This window comes from Heterocephalus glaber, unplaced genomic scaffold, assembly GCF_053883595.1.
Source record: "Heterocephalus glaber isolate CG9 unplaced genomic scaffold, H.glaber_assembly_v1.0 deba00001531, whole genome shotgun sequence".
In the NCBI taxonomy this organism is placed as follows: Eukaryota; Metazoa; Chordata; class Mammalia; order Rodentia; family Bathyergidae; genus Heterocephalus; species Heterocephalus glaber.
This window is the reverse complement of record NW_028258329.1, coordinates 7,553,428-7,578,979: the sequence shown is the minus strand read 5'-3', so window position 1 is coordinate 7,578,979 and position 25,552 is coordinate 7,553,428. Positions and strand designations below refer to the sequence as shown.

At 45.7% G+C, this 25,552-nt stretch overlaps 1 protein-coding gene across 4 annotated transcripts in view; it reads right to left on the bottom strand.

Annotated features, from left to right (window-relative positions):
* The window catches only part of Igf1r (insulin like growth factor 1 receptor), a 289,576-nt gene that overhangs the window by 233,613 nt on the left and 30,411 nt on the right, over positions 1 to 25,552 (bottom strand). For 2 of the 4 annotated variants that reach the window (XM_004852704.4, XM_087188301.1), the window contains exon 2: positions 5,438 to 5,983. In XM_004852704.4, coding sequence (XP_004852761.1) covers positions 5,438 to 5,983 — 546 coding nt within the window. Of the gene's footprint in view, positions 1 to 5,437; positions 5,984 to 6,145; positions 6,471 to 25,552 lie in introns of those variants that run through there. The other 2 variants (XM_087188302.1, XM_021264771.2) reach the window with 2 other exon arrangements.

The window sequence follows — 25,552 nt, the reverse complement described above, 5'->3', positions numbered from 1 at the left end:
AGAAACATGCTTCAATCTTTCAGATGATTTTCACATATCTACATCTTTGGCCTTGAATCATTCTAACAATGGCAGGAGAGAAAAGAGCCCCCATCCATGGTGGATCCTCTATGCCAACTAAGAGCTAAAGATTTTTCGTGTGGCAGTACACCTTAGTAACAAGGACACAGGAAATGTCAGAAAAACATTTCATAATCCTAGCATCTTTGGGCTCACTGAAGAGATCCACTGCACACTGCTCTCTGCTCAGGTGGGAAAGCGGATCTTCCTGTCAACAAATCCTTCACAAACCAGCTGCCATGTTTGCCACTAGGTGATAACCATGAACTGGATGACAGACCCAGAACTTATGCAGCATTTCAAAGAGTGTCCCACCAAGTGCTAGGAGTCAGGCCCAAAGAGACTGCAGAGCCCTAAAGTCTTCCAGTAGAAAGGACAAGGCTGGAGCTTGGCCAGCTCAGAGGGGGTGGCTGGTCAGCACAAAAGAGAACCAATGGGGACCAGAGACACGGCAGGCAGGAGGGAGAGAGCGGCACATGGAGTTTTGGTATGATATCATACAGTATACAAGTGCTGATCACATAGGGCCTATCACAGGAGTGTAGGTAAGGAGCGTTTCCATCCAAAGTGTGCTGGGATATTCACTGGTGCCAAGTGCAGCTGCACGGCCCAGAGCAGGGAGGCTGGAAATAGGTTATGTCACTGCACGTCGTGGGGACAGTGGTGGAGGAAGGTAGACTGCAGCAACATTTAGGTTGGTGAGGACTTTGCATCCACCTGGAAAAGGACCCATCCTGAGAACATCCACGTTTCTAATATGAGAACTAGGGGGACAAGGGTGCTCCCCGACTGAGAAAAACAGATCAGAGAGAAGAGATGAGGAAGACCACCAGATGTTCAACTGCTTATGGCTGTGTGTGGATGGACAGATGTGGTCTGGACTGGAGACAGCACTAGGGAGCCTGATGGAGAAAGGGGCACAGTGGATGCGATGGGAACAACAGAAATGGAACTCTAGCCATGCTATGGTCTGAGTGCTTAGGTCCTCCCAAAGTTCTTCTGTTAAAACCTAATATCCAATGGGACCATGCTAGGAGGTGGGGCTTGAGAAATGATTAGGCTGTGAGGGTGGAGCCCTCATAGATGGGATTAGCACTCTTATAAAGAGACCCAAGACAGATGCCCTGCCCTTTCCCACATGTGAGGACACAGCAAAAAGGCACTGTAAACCAGGAACCAGGATGTTAGCAGACATGGAATCTGCCAGAACCTTGTTCTTCCAACCTCTAAAACTATAAGAAATAAAGCCACTATTTATCAGCTACCCAGTTTAAGATATTTTTTTCAAGTGGATTAGTTCCCAAATGGACTACCAGAGGACCACTGTTATGGCTTGTATCTAGCTATCCCCTCAAAGCCTCATGTGCTCATAGGTGGGGCTTTGCAGAGCTGGCTAGATTTACGGTGTGTGCAATGGGATTGAGTCTGTGGTGGAACTAAATTAGTCCACTGATTGGTTTGGCACAGCTCTGGATAATGGAAAGGCCCGCCCTGGTTGTGGGTGGCAATACCCAAAAGGCTTGTGCCTGGACAGGGTAAAAGGGAAAGGAAGGCTTGCTTTGGTGTTGCTGCCTCTTGCCTACCCTGCCATGGACTGTTTCTCTTCTGCCATGCCCATCTACTGTGCTGCCCTGCCACCCTGCTTTGGAGCCAGCCAACTATGGAATGAAACCTCTACAAACTGTGAGCTGAAATAAGCCTTTCCTCCTTTAACTTGTGAGTGTCAGGTATTTTGTTCCAGCAACGAGAAAAGTAACTAAGAGAACCACCAAGTATTAAAGACCAGAATGAAGAAAGGGAAAAATAAAGCAAACAAGTTACAGGCATAGGAAGAAAACCAGAAGAGGAGTTTGTTGAAATAAAGGGAAACATGAGATGAACAGTTATGTGCTGAAGGGAAAAGGCCACAGACTACTCTTTAAGGGTCTCTCACTTTTTAAGGAATAACTAGGGCCTGCATAAAATCTTCTCTCGTACCTTAAGAGAACAGAGAAATACAGAAGTGTGCAGAAACCCCACAGAGTGGTCATTTCCCTAGTGGCATGGACTATTAAACTGCCAGCCACTGCAGAGTCCTAACCTAAGAGGAATGTAAAGGATGGCAAGTCAAACTGTACATCAATACTACACATCTGAGTATTCCTCCACTCCATCAACAGGTTCACACGTGCCTTTGACTTGATGTTTCTTTCCAGGTGTCCTCTCCATTTTTGTACCAGGCAACAGAAGAATAACAAATGGGACTCTTGGGTGCTTCCTCTTTTGTATGTGGCAAACTCCAGGTAGACATTCTGTCTGTCAATGCCCTTCCCTGTCTCCATGAATAAGTAACAAGTGCCCTGGCTGGAGTGGTACAGGATATAGCAGCACTGCCATGGCCTGTAGGCCTGAGAGGTATTAAGGGGAAGAGCTCCAACCTTAAAGGAAGGCTCTAAAGCAGTACTCTCCAGTAAAAAGGGAATGCAAACCATCTGAAATTTCAAATGTTCTAGTACCCATGTTCAAAAGTAAAAAGCAAACTAATTTTAAAAACACATTTCTCTTAATCTAACATAACCAACATATACTGTTTCAACATGTAATCAATATAAAAATTATTAATGAGATTTAACAGGAATTTCCCCATACTATGGCTTAGAAATCCAGTGGACACTTTACTTAGAGAAGGTCTCAATTCAGACAGGCCACAGTATAAGTGCTCAGTTAAAGTATCAGACAGTAAAGGTTGAAAGGGAAACTAAACAAAAAGAATTCCAACTCAACTTGAAAACTTCTTAGACATTGTGCCCATGCCTGAATTTTCAGGACAAAGTACAGAAAAGACAATTTCTCTGAATTTACCAACTTTAAATAAGTATTCCATCGTGAAATCACAGAAAAACATAAGCAGGACTGGGAGAGCTGGCCAAAGAAAAGGCTGCAGGGCATGATGTTGGGGAGACAGAGAAACACTCAAGCCAATAGATCCGCCAGCATCAGGGCCCAATTTCTAACTTCCTCATGGTACTTTTCTGCTTTCTTCCTTTATTCTTTCAACAACCCTATGTGGAAAGCGGGATCTATCTCGTCTTGCAGATGAAGAAACTGAGGCCCAGGCAATTTGAATCACACATTCATTTCTAGTCACTGCTCTCAGACTTGAACCCAGATTTCAGGCTTCACCCCTGCTCCACGCTTCTTCAGCAAGCAGCTTGTCAGAACCAGCTAAAAACCCAGAGTGAGAGCAAAGTAAGCATCTGCCAAGTCACTGAGCAGGTGGCCCCCTGCCCAGGCCCAGTGACTCTTTAAATAACACCTCCCTTTTCTGCAGATCTTTTGAGTTTCCAAAACCACTTCATGCATGTCCATGTACTTTTTGTTTTTTTGTGATATTGAGGATCAAACCCAGAGGCATGCTCCACCACTGATCTATACCCCCAGCCCTCTTTTATTTTGATACAGCCTTGAGACAGGGTCTTGCTAAGTTACCCAGGCTGGCTTTGAACCAATCTTCCTGCCCCAGCCCCGGAGTCACTCAGATGACAGGTGTGTCACCTCACCCAACTAAGCATATATTTGATCACCATGAAGGAATAACAGTGCCTGCTTAGGAACATGCCCAACTATGGCATCAAGAAATAGGTTGTCCGAGGTCACCTGGTACTCTCATCTCCACATCTAATGTCTGTCCACTCCCCCACGCTGGCTCTCTTGATGACATCTTTTACTTTTAAAGTAGAATTTTAAAATGTTAAGGCTAGCTACTTTAAAAATGTATTTTGTGGCCGGGGATTTAGCTCAGTGGTTCTGCCGCCTGCCTCACGAGCATAAGGTTCCGAGCTCAATCCCTGGTACCAAAAAAAAAAATGTATTTTGATGTTTTCTCAAACCAGTGGTTAAGATAATATTTGGGCACAGTTTTAATCAATCACAAAAGTACCTTCCTCCATCTCTAGCAAATTGATGCTCAAAGTGGCCTTATAACATTCTCAACTCTTCAAGAACTGGCAGTTCCCTGCCCTTACTAATCAAAGATTCACATGCACACACTGATCCAACACACAGACACCAAAGGTGTGTGGCAGGTCAGCACATCCTTTCCAGCTAAGCCCTGGCTGAAGGGGAACTGAAACAAGGGTCTCCCAGGCCTCTGACCTTTTATTTGTTTACTTTACACACTATGCAATTTAGACAAGCCTAACAATATGGGATTCCTTACGTGGGATTCCACATAAACTCCGCGGGTTTTTGACTGGGCCAATCATTTATAGCTAACACAATACTTTAAGCCAGTGAGGGGACTCTCCCTGGTCAATATACCTAAACATTGCTGAATGCAACAGGGTAAATGTTTGCCCAGGGCCACATTTTTAAAATTAAAAACAAAAACAAAAAACTTGATGCTCAAGGTACTGATCAGCTATTCTCATGGGAAAATAAGCATGACGCAGATAAATAAACAAGAAGCTTCAAAGTTATTTCACTGATTGATTTCATAACATTTTACATGTTCACAACTGTCCCGTAAGCAGGTCTAAGGGAAAGCACATGGAAGCCCAAACTGCACCCTGCTGCACAGCCGCTGGCAGGTACAGCCTGATCTGCAGACTTTTACAAACTGACGCACAGGTTCCCTGCCCTAACCCCCACCAGGTGAGTTGGCCCACCATAAACCAGAACACCTAAGCATTATGGGGTCATCATTAAGAACTAAAGACCACTGCTACAAAATGTGAAAGCTCTTTGCTACCTTTTATTTAACCATAGTCGAAGTATCTTCCTACTAAGGAAGTCCTGCCATGCCAAAAAAAATGTTCCTTCACAAAAAAGGATGGAAGAGTTGACACAGAAGAGCTCCTAGATCCTGAGGCTACAGGTCACCTTTCTCATCAGGACTTCCAAGCTAGTCAGTCAACAAGCTTCTAATCCAGAAGTACTGATTACAGTGGTACCAATTTGGTTTGCAAACTAAAGTGATCGGCAAAATTTTGTTTTCGTTTGTGAATTGTCCCTGAGGTGATGAACACGACCACAGGCATATTTTTTGCATGAACACAAACTTGGCCATCTTCTCTAGACTCATGGAACAAATTAAGCTTGTGAACCGAGGTACCACTGTATTTCTAATGTTATTTGAGTAGTCTTGACAACAGCCAATGGCCTCCAACCATGCCACAGTCCTGCACCCCAAGAGCTCCCAGATATAAAAGAAAGCCAACCAAGATATCCCAACACACACACCTCCCCATTAGGAACCACTTCTGCACAGCAGGTGTGCCATGGCCTAAATGCAACAGGATCCCACCCCACCATAGGGAACATCTGCATTCAGAAGAAGAAGAAGTAAAGAGGAAGAGGAGAAAGAAAGAAAGGGGAACAGAGAAAGTAGCGTTCTTACTTTTCTGGCAGCGATTTGTGGTCCAGCAGCGGTAGTTATACTCATTGTTGATGGTGGTCTTCTCACACAGCGGCTTCTCCTCCATGGTCCCTGGACACAGGTCCCCACATTCCTTTGGGGGCTTGTTCCCCACGATATAGTTATTGGACACTGCATCCAGGATCAGAGACCAGTCCACCGTAGAGAGGTAACACAGGTCAGCGTTTTTCTCAATCCTGATAGCCCCCCGAGTAATGTTCCTCAGGTTGTAAAGCCCGATATCCTTGAGATTGGTCATCTCAAAGATAACCAGGGCGTAGTTGTAAAAGAGTTTCCAGCCGCGGATGACTGTGAGGTTTGGGAAGAGGTCTCCAAGGCTCTCGAGGCCGGCCACTCGGAACAGCAGTAAGTATTCGGTGATGACTGTGAGCTTGGGGAAGCGGTAGCTGCGGTAGTCCTCGGCCTTGGAGATGAGCAGGATATGCAGGTATCCCTCGATCACCGTGCAGTTCTCCAGGCGTTTTAGCTGCTGATAGTCGTTGCGGATGTCAATGCCTGGCCCACAGACTGAAGGGAGACAAGGAGGCAAAGGTAGGACACATCTCAGTTAAAAGGAAACCATTCTTTAAAAAAAATTCTTAAAACTATTTTCCAAAGCATAATATGGTCAGCTTGCAGACAACCTGGTTTCATTAAGCGAAAAGACTCAAGTTTTCACCGCAGACCAACCTGAGGTATGGGTGCAGCTGAATCCATGAGTCGCTGTTTAGTCTGCTGTCACTCAGGCCCACACTGGGTCAGATGCTGTTCAACACATGCAGCAACTGTGGGAGGCACAATCAGCCTTAACCACCCAACTAAAGCCTGGAGCCCAGGGTTGCCTGGGGTTACACACAGAAGTCAAGGTTGTAACCCGGGCCAGCCCAGCTCCACAGCTGCCAGGCTTCACATACCCTGCTTGTCCTTTCTGCAGAGTACCAGCTCCCAATGCCTGAACAAAAGCTTAGCAGCCAAGAACTTACTACTGCACTCAGCCTGCAGGCACGAAGCAATAGTCTACACTGGAGAAGTCATCACGATGCAAAGAATAAATGAAAGAACCATGCTCCATGCATCCTGCCACATCTGACGTGGGCCCAGTGACTGTCTGCTCTCCCCAGAAAGGCATTAATGTAGATACAAAGGTTAACTTCACAGAACTAGAAAACAGTATTCTTTGATGAAAAAAGTCATACACGTCCTTCTTTAATCAAGTGTTTTATTAATCAAGAAAACATACTTCCTATAGTAAAGTTAGGTAATAGCAAAAGACAGTAAAATTCATCAGTGACCTCAACATCCAAAGATAAATAAGATTAACACTTACTAACAATTATCCTTTCCCTATAAATAACTGAAAGGAAATAAAATCAGACAATAACAATATTTGTAAATGTACTTCCTTCATTTAACAAGAACATCCTACCAAGCCAATGAATGTCCTTCTAAGTTACCATTTTAATAAGGAGATGGTATTCCTAGAGTATTACTACACATCACGAGTTCTTTTTGAATCAATTCCCTATTGTTGGACATTTAGGTTATTTCCAGGTTTACACATTTCACACAATATACCAATGAACGTTCTTGATAGATATCCAATATTACTGTCTTAGGATAAATCCCTAGAAGTGGCATTGCTGGACAAATGCATCTGCAGATTTTAAAAGCTTTTGGTAAAATGCTTGAGGACCTTACCTTTAAAATTCCAGATGTACACACCAAAACAACCCTTGCTTACTAGATATTCTTGGGATTTCATAATCTTCCCATCCCACTATTAAATCTTCTCAAACAGACTGAAGTTTTCTGTCCAATGCAATTCCCTAATGTGTGAAGCACCCAACATGTATGATACAATGCAAGAGCCAAAGAAGCAGTGCCCCACCCTCTAAGGAGGCTCCAGGTATTACAGCCATGGAAAGAACTATGTGGAGATGAAGGTGGGGCACAGGAATGGAAGGATCCAAGCGCTGAGGAGTCGGCAAAAGTTGGTAATATAGAATGTGAAATGATTTGGTACAATTCCCTCATTTTATTGATGAGAAAATGAGGCTAAGAGAAACCAGAACTCAACAAACGCCCAAGCAAGCTAGAAAGTTTTGGATATACCACTTTGTTCCATCTCATGCAAAGTTCCCAACCCTACCTCACTCAAGGCAACATCATTGCCACCTTAAATGTGAGGAAATACTGTAGATTTGAAGAAGTCATGTTGTGCACACAAGGTCTCATAGTTCAGCCTTCCCCTAAGTCCATCCATACGGCAACACCAGGCCAGAGAGACTCTACAGAATACATCCATGCCTGCTCCTACCTAGTCTCCTAGTATGTTCTTCTTGTTTAGCATACAGTGGCCACCAATATTCAATATGCCAATCTCTTTCCATCCTCACACCCTGCTCCCTGGATTGCTTTCTTCCACTTATGGTTTAAATATGAAACTCCCCACTCCACCAAAGACTTATGTATTGAAGGTACTAACTTTTCAATGGATTAATCCATTGATGAATTCATAACTCATCATTGAATGGGCTGTTAGGAGGCAAAGACCAGCTGAAGGAGGTAGGTCACTGGGGCGCACCTCTGAAGGGTGTACCTTCTCTCTGCCTCTCTGCTTCCTGGCTCCCATGAGGTGAGCAGCTTTCCTCTGCTACACTCTTCTGCCATGATGTTTCTGCCTTAGAGCCAGCAGACCATGGACTGAAACCTCTGAAGTCATAAACAAAATAAACCCTTTGTCCTTTAAGCCGTGTATGTCAGGTATTCTGTCTCAATGACAAAAAGCTACTACACTCCCCTTCACTCACGGTTCCATTCTCCTCCACACACACCAGTTTCAGTTCAAACTGTCATTTTCTCAGAGCTTTGCCTATATATTTCAGCTTCAGTGGCCACCCTCCCAGTGTCTCCTAACTCCTTCTTCCTCCTTCCCCATCTCTCATGTCTCCATTGCACTTTTACTCAACTTCAGGTCAATGACTGAAAGTCCTTGAGTACCCAAGGCACCAAGTCTTTTTCTCCAGGGTGAGCAAACACTTCCTTTTTTCCCGTGCCCAGCCTAAAATATTTTATTCTTTCGGGCCGGGATTCTTTCCATGCCACTGTAAATGAAATATATTAATGTGCTCTCACACAGTACACAGCGTTTTTTATTCAGGAGTGTGTGAACTCAGTCTATCACTGTATTCAATACAGTTTGTGCTTCATCACGTTATGAAGTGTTCGGCATCAATTGCTATCATTTCCCGATCACAAGAATTCAGAATCTTGTGAAAGAGGATGAACACACACACTGAGGTGTGTCGATCTTTAAGCCTACGATCCAAATGCAGGCAGGAGGGGAGAGTCTGCTCCGCTCTGGCATCTGGCTCCTTCCCACGGCCCTCGAAGACCGCTCAGCGAATGGAAGCCGCGCTGTAGAGCTGCCACTGGCAGCTCCTTCTAATGAAAGAGCAGCCTTCATCCTTGACACTTTCCCTCCCATTTTTAGAACAAAAAAAGAAATGGAGGAAGAAACCACTCACTTATCCCGGAAGAGGAAACAAGCCCAAGGCACAAGGTACAAGGCAGGGCCCAGCAACCACCTGTTCTGGATTCCGTGACTGGCACTGTTGGTCTTTGGGGTGTTTCACAATAGAAATAGAAAAAAAGGAAACCAAGCTGGATCATGCACGATAGCACAGTGTTCAAAAGACCCAAGCCACAAACAAGAAAGGGCACACAGCATGCCTCAACCGCGCCATGGAAGAATACGTGCACTGAGGAAGGAAATACGCAGCACAGTGCAGAAGGATACACCCTGTGCTACTACTGCTCATTGATGATTAAAAGGAAATTGCAAAATACCATTTCTCCCTTTTCAAAGCTACAGATGCAAAAGACCCAACTTTTCTGTTTTGTTTGTGTGTATGTCATAAAAAGACCCAAACACTCAGGATGTGAGATCCAAGAATGGCCTATAAAGAATAATAAAAGTTATTTGCTGGTGTTTTTTTTTTTCTTTTTTCTTTTTAATGAAGTGTGCTGGACGTCTCTATAATTTTTTTCAGATGATTGCAGAACCTGGAAAAGCTCTTGCTGCTATTGATGTATAACATACTGCTATTATTGCTCTTTTTATATAAATATAAATATACTTGTACATATACAGATATATATAACTTCAAATTTGGGAACTTCTTAAGCGTGCTGTCAATTTAAAAACTATCTCAGTTTACCATGTTAAGATGGCATTGTACAGAAATTTGTAGCCATGTTGCTCTAGAAATGCTAAATTTAATTTTTCTTTCTATTTGTCCATTTAACACACTGTGTTAAATATGTAAGGTCTTATCTATGTGGGTTTGATTACAGAAACTAATAAAGCATTCTCTAAATCATACAAAAAATATAAAAGTTTATGGAAATGACAGCCAGCAGGAAGCAGGGCAAAAAGAAACAGCTGGAAAGGAGAGGCAGCAGGTCCCAGCTGGTCCCTTAGGCCAGCGAATGACACAGAAGCAAGACACATGGAGGCACCGACACAGCCCAACCGGGAAGCCAGGGTATGTGGTACTTGGGGCAGCATGCACTTCCCCAAAGACAGCACTTTGTATATGACTTTCAGCTGAATGGAAATCTGTTCCCCAAAACTCCTATGTAATTTTTTTAATTCAAGAGGCAGAATTTCTGCTTTTAGAACGTAAGCAAAAGGTATAAACAACCTATATATAATTTGGAAAATAAATTCCTAAGAAATGCTGAAAAGGGAAAAGTTAATGAAAAGCATTTAGCTGAGAAAAGCCACAAAAGGTGGGTATCAAAGTGTTCGCAAGAGCCATGCAAGAAATGCAGTCACATGTTTACTGCATGTTCTGTTAGACACATCCTTGGGGTCCTAGATGAAGAAAAATGAGACAGCTGAGTTCAGCAGCCCAGAGGGCCATTTGTAAGAACACACTCCAAACTGAACGTGTGAATAAGAATTAAAAGGATTACAACGAATAATTGATAATTTGAAATGGGAAGAAAAGTTCCAAAGGGGTAGGGGGTGGTGGGAGGGGAAGGGGAAAGGGAAGAAGGGAAAGGAAAAATGATGAGAAAAGGAAAAAATGGAAACAAAGTTTTTGTAAATAGGGAAGGGTGGAGGGGGTGAAGGGCGCACAGGTAATGGGGAAAAGTTACGAACCAAGATACATCATGTACAGGTACAAGCACCCAATGATAAATGTAAACATGTTGTATACCTAAAATGTACCAATAAAAGAATTTATGCAAAAAAAAAAAGAACATACTCTACCTCTACACTTTATTTTTCTCATCACCAAAATGGGCTGCTACAGCCAACCCTGTAGAACCTGCTATAACCATCAAGTCAGTACTTCTGTGTTACTGTCAACAGTAACGAGCTTCAGGCGACATTACTGATTAAACGTTAATGAAAAATCTGTCTTGTTGCCTCGACCTAACCATTACAAATATCAACAAAGTGGAGGGCAAATTAGCAAAATCACTGATTACCCTTCTGTCTTTCTGTCCACAGTGCCATTAATGAATATCATAAGTTACCCATTTAATTAAAATGTTTTCAGTTTTGACCAACTCTTCAACAATATGGGAACTCTTAGCTTAGAGTTAGAAATAAAAGACACTAGCAAATAAAACTGGCATCCTTTTACTATAGGTTGACAGTAGACAAATAAGTAAAATACATTAGCCAACCATTATCTCCAGTTCTGAGGGAGCTGGCATAAGAAGCTTATTTTAGCCAGGTGTACTGATGTATGCCTGTAATCTCAACCCTCTGGGAGGAATAGGCAGGAGCGCCCCAGGTTCAAGCCCAGCCTAGGCAAGTTATAAAGACCCTGTCTCAAAATAAAAAGGGGGCTGGGGATGTAGTTCACTCTCTTGTACAAAAAAAAGCCATTTTGTCTCAGCCAGTGGCTCACTCTAACTACCATAATAGTTCTTTATTTCTCTTAAAATGAATTCTTTGGAACCAGTAACTTAGTATATAACAAAAACCCTCTCTAAATGCTATCATTCCGTGAAAGTCAAAATGATTTAAGAGGTTAGAAGAGGATTAATGTGCAAATAAAGTCTGAGCAAGTGGCAAATTAAATAAAAGTTCTAGTAGATCAATGGGCAGGACTCTGGAAACGGAGAGAGGGCTCAGGACTCTGTTTCCACGAGAGCAGGAAGATTTCTCAGAGGACTGACTGGATCCTTGAAGCTGGTCTCAAATGCCGCCGAGATCTTGCCGGGAAGGGTGAGGGGGTAGTTGTCCAGAGAAGGAACTGCACACCAAAGGTGACCAGCTGGTGGTCTTAGAGGGGTAGTGGTGAACCTATGGCACACCTGCTGCAGCCGGCTGTTTAACTAAGCTCCAAAAGGTTCACCATCGCTGCCTTAGGGGAATCTCAGAGTCACAGCAGAAGCGGCAGACAGGGCAGAGACCAGAAAGCTGATTGAGAAGGTGCTTAGGAGCCAACTCTATTTCGCACCCAGCAGGACTTCACTCAAAATCCTCAGCATGCATCTAAAGCACCTGAGGGCTTATAAATCACAAAATGGTGGGACTCAAAAATCTATGTTTCTAAGAAGTGCCCAGGCCACACCAACCCTGCCGCTCCAGGTGCCACCCCATGAACCCTAGGAAAGAACCCTTTACCCTGCTCTGTCACCACCTTCCCTACCCACCTAGACCTGCAGAGTGATGCAGGTACAGCCCATGCATGCATATTTCTTAATCTGATCCGTGCTTGACCAGAAAACCCCTAAGCAGCCTATAAAACTATACACAGAACACAGTAAGGTAGAAGAAAAAAGAGTCAGAAACAGGATCTCTAGTGCCACATAGTGCTCCCGGGGCTGTCAGTCCCGTTACCCTTGCCCCCTGCCCTTGGGGTCTAGTGTACCACTCCTGAGCTGGGGAAGGAGGCAGCCTCAGCCTGCTGTACGCTGCAGCTAACCAAAAACTCAGAGATCAGGAGAGGGAAAAAAAAAGGCAATGTTATGATAATAAACACTACTGATACTCCAGAGTTTGTTAGAGTAGAATTTTCTGTGTTAAATGTAAACAGACACAATTCATGTTAAGTCTTTTATCTTCATGTGTCAATGAGAATGTGTTTACACTGTATATGTACATTTCTCTTTCATACAGACAGCAATTCTGGCCACCTGACACCTTCAATAACTGAAGGCGATCATGGGAATGTAAGGGATTTCCATTACACAGGTGACTTTGAGAACAGAAATTAAAAATGATGTGTCATTTGAATTTGCAAATTGTTCTTTACTGCTCCACATAAGAACTATCTCTATCATGCATATAAACATAATCTAAAAATCCATGCACACATGAAATGCAGTCCTGCAGGCTGGGAACAGTAAAACTGAAGGCTACAATGTAGCAACGAATTACAAAGATGGGTGAGATGCTTATATCCTGCCATGCCAATTAAGAAATGGAAACTTTACAAGGAATTAATTCAAAGACTAGAGGGAACACAAGCCCCAGTGTCCTCTCCACTTAAAGCATCTGTAGCCAAACAGATTGGTGCAGAATAGAGCTTTATTTGCTTTAACGGAGGAGCAGGAACTGTTTTCCTGGACCTTCATAAAAACAACTTTACCCACTCTCACAGTTATTCTAAATGCCTTTCTGCTCTTAAAATATCCTGAAGTTCAATGTTCTAAGTCTCTGTATTTTTAAATCTGCCCATGAAAGCGGCTCTAATCCTACTACTTACTCACAGTTCGGATGGACGGTGACTGTGATGCAGCAGCACACAGGTGCTGGCTCCCTTGGTTATATACCACTCCCACCCCACACCCTGAGCTCTGTCCTACTGTGAGGCCTTCTTCAGGGGCAGCTGCTAAAAGTCACACAGCCTCTTCCAAGGATGAGCCACTGTGCACTTCCCACGGTGAACGCATGGCCAGAAGCTTGGGCTGAGGGCCCTGGGGAAAATGTAGGGTGAGGCTAACCCAGCACAAGGCCCACACTTAGCAAGCACCCTGCCAGAAATAAAAAGGCAGGCTCCTCTGCCTTCTTCCTCACCTTTCATCCCCACAATTTTTTACTTTCTTCTCAGAACCAGACAAACAGTCTACATAAAAGCCAGACCTGGATCCCTCTTACCCTCACTGGCTTTGTCTTATGAAACACATTACATCGTTCTAGTTACAGCTCACACGCTCATTTCAGAAGTGCTTTACTCTGCCCTGCAATGCTCCAATTTCCTTAAGTGACCTGTACTCTTTTCAATTAGCCAGATGCCTAAATCTAGCTGATAATCAGTGTGGAAATCCCATTCACTTGTTCCCCTAACCCTGCAGTGTGATTCTTCATGGACATGGAGCTAAAATATCAGCCCCAGGCTGGGAGTGTAGCTCAATGGGAAGAGCCATGGCATGCACTTGCCTGGTGTGGATAAGGCCCTGGGTTCCATCCTCAGTACGTGGGCCAGCCTCTTGGCTTTCTGAGGCTTCTGTCTGATTTGGGACTCTGTTGGAGAGGAAAGCCGCAGGGCTGGAACTCAGAAACCAGGCAATTCTTGGTTCCACTACTAACTATCCACATGGTCTGCGACTACTTACTACACCACTCTGTGCCTCAGTTTCCTCAAGGCTCAGATGTAGGTTTGAGACTAAATTTACTTACTCTTCCAAATATTTCTAAAATGCCTACCATGTGCTAAGCACTGCCCAAGTGTTGGGAAGTCAGCAGGGAACAAAACCAACAGACTGCTGCCTTCATGGGGCAGCCAGTCCCAATGGAGTCAAGACTCCACGTCCAGTGACCCAGAGCAGTGACCACGCTTGCACACAGCCTTCCTGTAGTGGTATACCTGGTGTCCCAATGTCAATCCCATGTGCTCAGTGCACACTCGCACACTCGGACCAAGACACCTGCCCTGCTGGATGTTGAATGAATCACTGCCACAGCCATGATGCAAAACATGACAGGACACAGATGTCAGATGCCTTGTCACGGACTGGCCCGTAACAATCAAACAGATATGAAAGGGGGCAGAGGGCAGGGTTTAAGCAGTTGTAAAGAAAGAAGGAGGAGGAGTCTGAAGGAGAACAGGAAGAGGCACGTGTAGTGAAAGAAGGGCAGAGGAGGCCTGATACTGAAGGCATCCCCAAAGCAGGGCATCTGCCACTGCAAAGGCAGCCTCAGCACCCACAACACAATGGGAAAAGGCAGCTAGAAGCCTCTGGTTCCACCACTCACTACCCACAGGAACGTCATGTAAATATGATGTGTGGGACATTCACTCTAACAGTGGCCAGGAATCACACAACAGTAGAGTGGATCGCACACCTGTGTCCATAGCAGCATTATTCACACAAGCCGAAAGATAGAGTGGAATGTCCATCAGTGGGTGAACGGATCAAGAAAGCGTAGTCTGGGGCCAGCGATTTAGCTCAGTGGTTTTACCGCCTGCTGTGCAAGCGCAAGGACCCGAGTTTGATCCCGATACCAAAAAAAAAAAAAAGAAAAGAAAGCGTAGTCTGGGGCCAGGGATTTAGCTCAGTGGTTTCGCTGCCTGCCTTGTAAGTGCAAGGTTCCAAAGTCAATCCCCGGTACCAAAAAAAAAAAAACACCAAAAATGTAGTCTGTCCATACAATGGAATATTAAAAAGGAACAAATTCTGAGACATGCCACAGCATGGATAAACCTTGGCGTTATGCCCAGTGAAAGAGGCCCATCACAAAAGGACTGCATGATTCTACTATATGAATTACCTAGCACAGTCAAGATCACAGGGGCTTAAGGCAGAGGAGGGCTGCCAGACGGAGGGGTGGAGGGAATGTGGAATTCATGTATCATGGTTCTAGAGTCACAGTTCTGCAAGATGAAAAGAGTTCTAGAGACTGGTTGTATAATAATGTGAATGTGTTTAACATGACCATACTTAAAAATGGTTAAGATGGTAAGTGTTGCATCTACTTTATCACAGCTTTTTAAGTATAGCAGAAGCTGGGCGCAGAGGTGAAAACCTGTAATCATAAGCTACTCAGAAGGCTGAGGCAGGGGGTCACAAGTTCAAGCACAGTCTGGGTAACCTAAAAATCTGGTGATATCTTGTATCAAGATAAAAATAAGAAAGGCAAGAGGTGTAGCTCAGTACAAAGGCCCTGGGCACAATCCCCAGAAGTACAAAGAAAAAAGTAAAGGGGAAAATTTTTGCTGCATTCTACCCTGCCCTCAATGTGGGCCAAGAAGCGCAGAGACGGCTGAAGGCGGCCACAGGGCCCATCCGCTTCCAGGGGCCAAGGCGAGCCCAGCAGGAAGCAGGCCACCACTGTGCCACAGAGGAAGCACACAGTCAGGCATTTCAAAATGCTACCCAGGCACCTGTCATCCCAGCACTTTGGGAGGCTGAGGCAAGAGGACAAGTTAAGATCCCACCTGGGCTACGTAGAGAGCTCCTGCCTCGAAATGATAGAAGGACTAGAGGTTTAGTTCAGTGTAAAGGGCCTGAGTCCAATCCCCAGGACTTCTCCCAAAAAAACAGCACCCAGGCTGGGTGTGGCTCTGGGCCTGCATCCGCACAGCCCAAGATGTCAGGCACAGGGGGCCACAGAGTGCTGCAAGGACTCACCAGGAAGGAGCTGAGTACACCGCCTCACAGCAGCACACAGTAGGGCAGGTGGGCACGACACCCCTCTGTGGAGTGGGCAGAAGCTACACACCATACGCAACCAACCATCTTTGCAAACTAAACTGCAGCAGCACCTCACAATCTGACAGGATTCGGGACAAGATCCACAACCCACTCCACTGCTGGTCTAACTTGAGGTGTTCCTGAGCTGTTTCCTTAAAGCCCATGGAAGCCACTCCTACCTAGCATCTGGCCAGGAGAGGATGTGTAAAACCAACGCCCTACCAAATCTTGGCTACCCAGAAAGGGTCTACGCACCTTGCTCCCTAGCAGCTCAACACTTTTCTGCTAGGCAGCAGCCACCCACAATCACAAAACACGGCCCAAGCCAAGGGTACTAACGTTCCCTTCCCTTCACTCTAGCAGCACTGTAGGCAGGAGCAGAAGAAAAAACCCTGTTTCAAAGTGAAGCCGCAGGTCATGGGCCACAAACCCTCATAAACGACAACAAAGTGGGATTTTGTAGTCTTTCTTTTGTAAATATACTGTACTGGCCTTTCAAAGTGCTGACCACTAACCCAAGGAAGGTCTCTTCTGAAAAGCCAAGGGGTTCTGAGTCATGTAAATTTCAATGTTTTTATCAATCACTTGATCAATGGCACAGATAAAATGTTTCTAACTCAAGGATGACAAGTTTCTAGGAGAGATGGCAAATACATTGGCGACAGAGGGTCCAGAGCTAAAAAGATCAACAGATTGGAATTGCAACAGAGAGGAAATAATGTTATTTGGACACTTGGTTGCAAAAAAAGAAATGCACAAATGTAGGAGGTGTGAAAGAGACTTAGGAGATTTAATTGGATGTAATTTCTGTATGTGATGATAGGGTGTTGTGTCTGCCCAAAAACAGTCAAGCAGTCTTCGACTGTACCTCAGGGAGACTTAGTGGAATAAGGGCCCTCGGAGAGCCCCCACCCCAACTGGGTTGGTCTCTGTCAGCCCAGTGAGAACAGATCCAACTGACAGCCAGGGAGGAGCAGAGACTAGAAAGCCCGTCTCAGGGAATGGCTGCAGAAACCAAGCGTGAGGGTCCTCAGGGGGAGAAGGGCGGGTCAGGTTCTGTGTGCGCTGCTGGGGAAGGGGGACATAGAATTGGGACCAGCATCGGTGAAGCATCTGTGTTCCATTCAAGAGCACACAGTAAGATGTATTTGAAATCAGACCAGACTGCCTAAAACAGGTAATAAAGATTCCTATGGAACAGCACACTTCTCCCATTTTATAAGCCTCACCGACTTACTATTGATAATTCTTCTCGGGGTAGTATTTGCCCTGTTTTACATCAAAGGAAACTGAAGCCAAATAAGGAACAAATGCCCTGTCAGGGATCACTTAGGTGTTGGGCAACAGAGCTGGGGCTTAACTCCAGATTGCCGCACACAAGCATACAGCAGAACATCCCTCTTCGGGAGAATCTCTCAAGGCCGAAGAGATTGCTACAGCCAAGTGCTCAGGACTGGAAGAGGGACTCTCACTACTGTGGCCCCCGAGAGCCAAGTGATCAACACAGGCATTTCTGTACAGGCCCGAGGGGAGATACCTGTCAACCTGGCTCATGACTGCAGAAAAAGGCAACAAAGGGAGCTGTGGGCAGCTCTGCAGGCTCCGTTTTCAGTCTCACAGCCTGTACTCAGCAGTGAAGGGATAAAACTGCTGTTGTTCTGTATCTTCTATCCCACTGGAAAGCACACACTGTTTCCACGAGTTAATCACACCACAGAACATCATATTCTTGTTTCTGTTCATAACCCATGAGGGAGGAAAAAAAAAAAAGTACGCACAACATAACCCAAGCGTAAGAACTCTTCCTGCCCTGTTCTCCGTGGAGGCAGAGCTCACAGACTGGGAAGACAGGATTCCAGCTGCATCAGGCCCCACCATTCCTGCTCGCTCCCTGTTGTCATCAAATCACGTTCCCTTCTTCACCTCAGCTCCCTGGCTTTACCTCCACGCAGTGCCCAGCACAGTTCCAACTTCCCTCCAGAAGGGAACTCGGCCTCCTCCACCTCAGCACACACACTCTTTGATTCTGATATTCAGATCACACGAAGCTCCCCTGCTGTTAAAAGTACCAACTCTCCCCAAACTCCACACCCTCTTCTATGACAACTGAGAAGTACTGGTTTGGGGAGGTTTTGTCTTTACAAGTTCTGATTGAGACCAACATAATTCTCGAGCATGTGGAGAGCTGTGACAAACACGAGCAGCCCTGCCTTTAAAGCAGACCACTCAATAGGGACCGACACAGGAGCCTGCCAGCCCTGCCCCACCCAAGTCTGTCCCGGCTCATCCAGGCTTCCAGTCAGGTGGGCTCAGGGGTGCTGAGCCGGGAGCACTGCACATGGAGTCCCAAGGGCTGCGGTGACAGCGGGGCTGCCACAACTCTGCCGTTCCAGGCAGGTGGCAGACATTCCCAAAGCCACACAGCAGTACAACCGGGGCCTGTGAGCCTCTCCAAGCTGGCTCTCATTGGGGATGGTGTCTGGTGGAGGATGAAAGAGCCTGGCATGGAACGGGGACGCGTGAACAGATGGTACAGAGGGTCTACGAGAAGCGCCCCATCTCCCTCACAACACTGCAGGCGTTTCCCTGTTGTCTGATCCTCCACCGTGCACTGGGTGTTACTTCATTTCAAGTCAGTGAGCTGGGACACCATGCGGTAAAGAAAACTCATATACACACAAACATCAAAAAAACCAAAAAAACTGGAGACATAAAAATATATCAATTAAGTACAAAGGGATGGACACAAATGCTACTTGGACCTGGGCAACAGACATGTTTCCAGATGATGAGCATGAATGAGACAGGCGCACAGCATTCTGGGAGTAACAATGTCCTCCATTCCTCTCCTCTTTCAGATAACGGAGGTACAGCTTGGGAGATTCCAGCAGGAAAAGAGGGAAACACCAGTCATCCTATCAGGGAGCAAGTGAGTCCCAGTGAGGTGGACGCATCCAAAAGGCAGGCAGGCCTCTGAGCTCAGGGCAGGAGGGCAGGGCCAGAGACGCGCTGAGCCCAACTGCAGGGCTCTCTGCATCCTGAGGACCGGCCTTCCCAGGACCCTACCCGGAACTCAGCTCCAAATGAAGGGTGATGAAATCACCCTGCAAAGGAAAACCAGAATCCAAACAAAACTCTCAAATGCCATAGGTTGGCAAATCCTGTCCCAACTGTCAACGCTCACCTGCCCTTTGCCAACAACACCCTACCTCTGCTGCCTTCCGCTCATCCTGGACCAGGCCAGGCTTAATGGGCCCAGCATGGTGCAGGGTACTCTCCCCCCCCCCCCCGGTGCCCTCCTCATTACTGTCACCAATGCACTACACAGAGAGCAACAAACTGAGTAGCTCCATGGTTAACTGCTGGGGCCTATGGCCAAAGAGCATCAAAGAGAGGTGCTGTGCAAAAAAGAACTTCTAGATAAAGTCTTTGATTCCTTGAGGGTGGATCCCATTTAGTACATGTTTTTATCAGAGCTTGGTACTAATAGATTTTTCCCAAATCTGATTGGAGATTCCTGTTTCACTGTCGTCTTAGTAAAGTTTCCAGGGTATGGTGAATATACTTCTCAACAATGGAGAAATGCAAGCTGAAATATTTTTAACTTATCATATCCACAGAAAAAATAACATCATTCTTGAGAAAGGATGTGCAGCAGCAGGGTCACTCCTACTTTAGGGAGGAGCACATGGTCATTTTGGGGGGAAACAACTGTCCCAGTGCCCATGACCTCTGACCCAGCAACTTCTCTTCTAGGGATCCTATTCTCACATAGGTAGGGCAAAGAAAGACATATGTGAAAGTATCCCGAAGAGTCTTAGTTATTAAAAAAACAGAAAGCTACCTAATTGTTCATCTTTTAAAGAAACTGCAACATCTCCTTACAGGGATCAATACACAGCAATTAAAAAAGACAGAGAATATCAGTATGCAGCTGATTTTTGAAAGCTTTTCATAGTAGAGCAGCCTGTCACACAAGGTCTTGTCTAGGAGGTCAAGACTAACGTCCCTGGTGTTAAGCCATGCTGGTGATGTGCACCCTTCATTCGATGGGGTGGGGGCACTGCAGCCCCGTGGCCCCTCTCCCCAGACCCACCGTGCCAGGCTAACCACGCAAAAACCACCAGGCAAACCCAAACTAGGCGACAGTCTCCAACAAACCTTACCAATGTGCCTCAGAACTACTGCAGCCACCAAAGACAAGATGAGCTGAGCACTGTCAAGGAAAGGAGCAGGCTAAGATGACACACAGCCGCAGGCAACATGGTGTCCTGCCTGGGATCCGGGACCAGGGAAAGAACATCAGGCAAACACTGGTGAAATCAACTGAAAACGGTGCCTTCAGTTCATTCACAGTCACGGACTGATGATGGTGCCTCCACTGTGGCAAACATACTACAGCGATACAGGATGTCAACAGTGGGAACTGCTAAGGGGCATCCAGGGGCTCTATGCTGTTGTGACAACACTGCTGTAAATCTAGAACTATTCTAAAAGATAAGGTTTATTTTAAAGGAGAAAAGACCAAGGGAGCACATGTATATGGTAGGGAAAACAAGCCTCAGAGACAACAGTGATCCAATTTGGTTTTTTAAAGAAAACTTTTTTACTCTGTGGCTTGTTTCTTCCCTCTTGCTCCCCTGTCTATGAACAGGTACATAAATCCAGGGAGATCACCTGGCAGGAGACACAATGAGCTGCTAGCAGTCCCTTCTCGGGACAGAAAGGGACACGGAGTGGCAAGGTGAGGAGCAGGTGGGCTACTGCTTTCTATTGTGTGATTCTGTATCATTTAATTCACAAGGAGCTGACATCCATAAATTTCTTATATGCTCAAAACTACTCTAGGAACAGAGATCATTCTACTACAGGAACAGAGCCAAAACATTAAACTGAAAACCACAAATTGCAAATGTGTGCTTAAAAAACAGCCAGGACACAGGCTGCTTGCTCCACATGGGGGCATCTGCAAAGTGTTCCTTCCAGAAGCAGAATGGATGGAGCAAGAAGATTCGGAGCGAGGAGGGGGTTCCTGCCCCTCCTCTGCTGTTTAAGTGTTTACCATGAGCTTCTATTTCTCTATAATCATCATCATCATCATCATCATCATCATCATCAAGCAAAATGATCATAAATACTTAATATTTATTCCCTGCCTGCTCCATCTGCTTGGCCCCCACACCACACCCAAAGGAGCCAACAGACACACTGGAATTCTGCTTCTCAGGCCATGCTGCACAGCACCCCATCCTCTGCTCACAGCTTCCTGTTCACAGGAGTGAAAAGAGGTCGGCTCGAGGGGTCCTCGCTTGGAGATGGCCTGGCCCTCGCTCAGTGTGGATGCTGTTCCCAACAGAGCAGCCAGGATGAGCCATTAAGTATGGAAACCAATACCACTCATGCTGGGAGAAAGTACAGCAAGATCCTAACTTGCCTCCTGTGTCACCTTCAAACTTTCTGCCTGCAGTGAACATATTCTAATACTTTAATACTTTCTGGTTATCCAACCAATGACAAACCCCTGGAGCCCCGACCCCCGTATCTGGTAATCTAGTACAGCCATTCAAAGCTGTTTCTCCTTGAAAAGGACACTGGAACAAACCAAAACACTGTAAGTCAGCCAAAGAGGAAAAACAGCCCAATGAAGATGAAAAACATCTATTTCGTGTTGCTTTTAGGATCAAGTGATTTAATTCCACTAACATTGATTTCTGCGGGGAGATTTAATTTCCCTAAAACTGACTGAGCGCCTGCCCACTTGATATGAACATCTGAGCAACCAATGTCAGCGCACACGCCACAGAGAAGGAAGGAGGAGGCACAGAAATGGCAGGATCCTGGGGGCCATTCACATGCAGATACTGGTGAGCTAAGGCAAGAACCACGGTGGGCTGAAGGGAGTCCAAGACTAATCACAGCTTCCTTTTTAGGTCCTAGAACTCTTGGAAAATCTGATTAAAATAGACAAACAAATAATCAAAAAATCAGGGCCCTTTCTCCAAAAATTATTATCACAAACCATTTGCATACAGCTTCAATATGGGGCTTCTGAGTTACTACAGGTCCTTACCTAGTCAGGAGCTGCACCTGTGATACCATTTTACGGATGGATAAACTAGGGTCTGTGGAGATCTGAGAATATTTTCAAAATCTGACCTCTAGCTAGAAGCCAGGCAGAAACAAGAGTCCCAGTCTCATGCTGCCAAGGAGAGCTGGCTCTAGAAAACACACAGCACACCCCAAAGAGGTGAGTGTGGACCCCCAGCAAAAGGGCCAGGAAGATGAGGTTCCGGACTCCAAGACACACACACCCCCAGCAGCTCCTTCTGCTGCAACACCCATCTTCCCTCCCAGGGCAGACTCCACCCTGCTGCCAGAGGGCCCTGCCTGCACTCAGCTCTGCTGAACCTGGGCCTCACCTGCTGACCAGCCTGGGAGCACAGGGCCACAGGGACCGCACCAAGCTTCGCTGCCATTCACAAGGCCCCGGCAAAGAGGGGCCTGAGGAATGAGTGCTCAGAGTGCAGGACAACCAGAGGGCAGTAGCTACCAGTCCTTCACACTCACCCTCGTCCCTCCTCCCTACAACTTCAGATTGTAAGCCAGTCTATACCCATGACAGTCTGTACTCATAACTGATATTTTCAAACATCAAAATTTCAAAATACCCTCAATCAAACTACAATGAGACACCACCTTATACCCATTAGGGTGATCACTATATCCCCCAAAACAAAGAGGGAGGAGAGGGGAAAAAATGTTCACAAGGATATGGAGAAACTGGAACCTTGTCTTGGAAGAATATAGCTGTTTCTCAAAAAATTTAAAATAGAATACCATATAGTCAGCAATCCCACTTGTGGGGATACTATACCCAGAAGATCAAAGACAGGGACTTGCTGTAGACCACATCTATAGCAGCATTATTCACAATAATCAAAGGTGGAAGCAACCCAAGTGTCCATCCACAAATAAATGGACAGGCACTGTATACTATAGGGTACAAGCTATATTATTGTTGGAATATTATTCAGCCTTTAAAAAGAAATTCTGACACATGCTGCACAAGACAGATGAACCTTGAGAACATTAGGCAGTGTGAAATAATCCAGATGCAAAAGGAAAAATACTGTATGATCCCACTTATACAAAGTACCTAAAGTAGTCAAATTCATAGAGACAGAAGAAGGGTGGTTGCCAGTGCTAAAGGAAAGGAGGAATGAGGAATCACTGTTCAATGGATACGAAGTTTCCATTCGGAAAAATGAGTAAGTTATAAAGACAGATGGTGGTCATGGTTGTACAACAATGTGAGTGTACTTAGTGGTGCTGAGCTGCAGGCTCAAAAACGGTTAAGACAGTGAATGCTATGTTATGCATATGCTGTAGTCAGGGTTTTGGCAAGGGAATACATTTAATACAGGACACATAACTTAAAGGATTACTGTATGATATTCACCCAAAAAGTCAAATGCAGAGAAGTGCAAGAGATTAGCCACACACTAGAGGCCCAAAAATTCCAGCCAAGGGCCTGGATCCCACAGCAATATCCTGCACAAGTCCAGCTGAAGGCCTAGAGTCCAAGGCAATGTCCTCCCCAAGTCCAGCCAGTGGCCTAGAGCCCACGGCAATGTCTCATGCTTGTCTGTATCGAAGATATGCAACAAAAAGACCCAAAGGCCAGTGGTGGAAGCCAGAGAACCTGCACCAGTGGGGGTGAAGGATTTGTGCCACCAGGCTGAGGGATCTGCACTGGAGCCAAGAAGTGATGTTCATGGTGAAGATCAGAGCTCCCCTGATGAAAGCAGCAGCCATTCCCATCCACATGGAGGCCCTGAGCTCCTCCTCCGACAAGAACAGCCAAGTTTGCATCAGGAAAACCATCCCCAGCAAGTTTCTCCTAGAAAGTCAACAGCCCACGATCTTCCCCTCCAGTTCTCTTTTTATGCGGTTGCCAACAATTCTCAGGTGGGTCTTCCACGCCCAACCATGCTGATTCAGTTCGGCTTGACCATTAGTTAATCCACTACAGTGTACTGTGCCACAATTAAACAAATTTTTAACAGTGATTTCAATCACTTCTGTGTGGCACTGCTCTACAGCAAAGTTAAAGTGGTTTAGGGTCCAGGGCTCAGGACCAGGTTGCAGGGGGCTCGGAGGGGACTCAGCAGCAGGAGCATGCCAGCTCCCACACAGTCATGTCCCAGCTTTCTTCAACAGTCACTTGGGGGAAGCAGCACCAGGGTCCTCGACTGCAGAGGCTTCTCTGATGGGACCCTGGGCAGATCCTGAGGCAGTTGGAGCCAGTCAGGGACAGGGACTGTGGCTGAGTCACTGGGAAGATGTCCAATGGCAGACAAAGAGGAAGACGTGCCCAGCCGGGGAATGGGAAGCAGAGCATTCATGAAGGCAAGGACAAAAACCATCCTTAAGAGCCCCCTGCACTGACCCCTGGAAGCTGGGCCTGTCCTCCACTAAGCACAGGCAGCCATCAACCCTAGGGGTCCAAAGGATACAGCATTTCACTTCTGGGCTCGATTTCTATACACTTTTCAGAAGTCACGGTGCTGTTATACCAACATACCATTGTTCTTCTTAAAAGTCGATAGTTCCAACTGAAAAGTTAGATGGGTTTGTGAACTGCTAGGAACCAATCTTCAGATATCCCATCTACCGAAATTTGACCCTGTACTATACCTGGGATAGAATGGCAAGAAACTGACAAAATTAAAACAATCTAACATTGGTTTCCATTTAGCTTTGGAATAAGGATCTTGTAATAAGGATCTTGATCCATAAAACTGACTTTCCTTAATATCCTTGGCCTAGGATATTATTTAAATGAATTTGTGATTTTTCAAATTACATTAACAAATGGCACCCAATCCTGTGTACAGTAGCAGGATCAAATCGAAGCTATGAAAAACCAATGCAGGGATGATCTCGAGTTTGGAGGAGAAGAAGAGGAAGGAGAAGTGTATCCTGTCCTCCCTCAGGACCTGCAGAAGACTGGGTCCAGAACCCTCTGCAGATGTCAAAATCTGCAGATGCTGAAGTCCCTGTTACCAAAACGGCATCGTGCTTGCATCTGACTCACACACCCTCTTGCAGACTTTAAATCATCTCTAAATGACTGACTGTACCCAATACAGTGCCATGATCTGTAAACAGCTGCTGTTCTGCATTGTTTAGGGAATCATGACAAGAAAAAGTCTGTCCAGGTTCAAAGACAAAACATGTTTTAAGAGTATTCTCGACTTGAAGCCAGATGCAAAACCCACAGGTACAGCAGACCAACTGGGGCCTAACAGGATGGGGACAAACTCTTCACAAATTTTCCTAAACATCTCAAGTTCAGGAAGAGTAAATAATTTGCCCCAAATCACAGTCACCGAATATTGGCAGGGAATTCAGTGCAAACCCAGGCCTCCC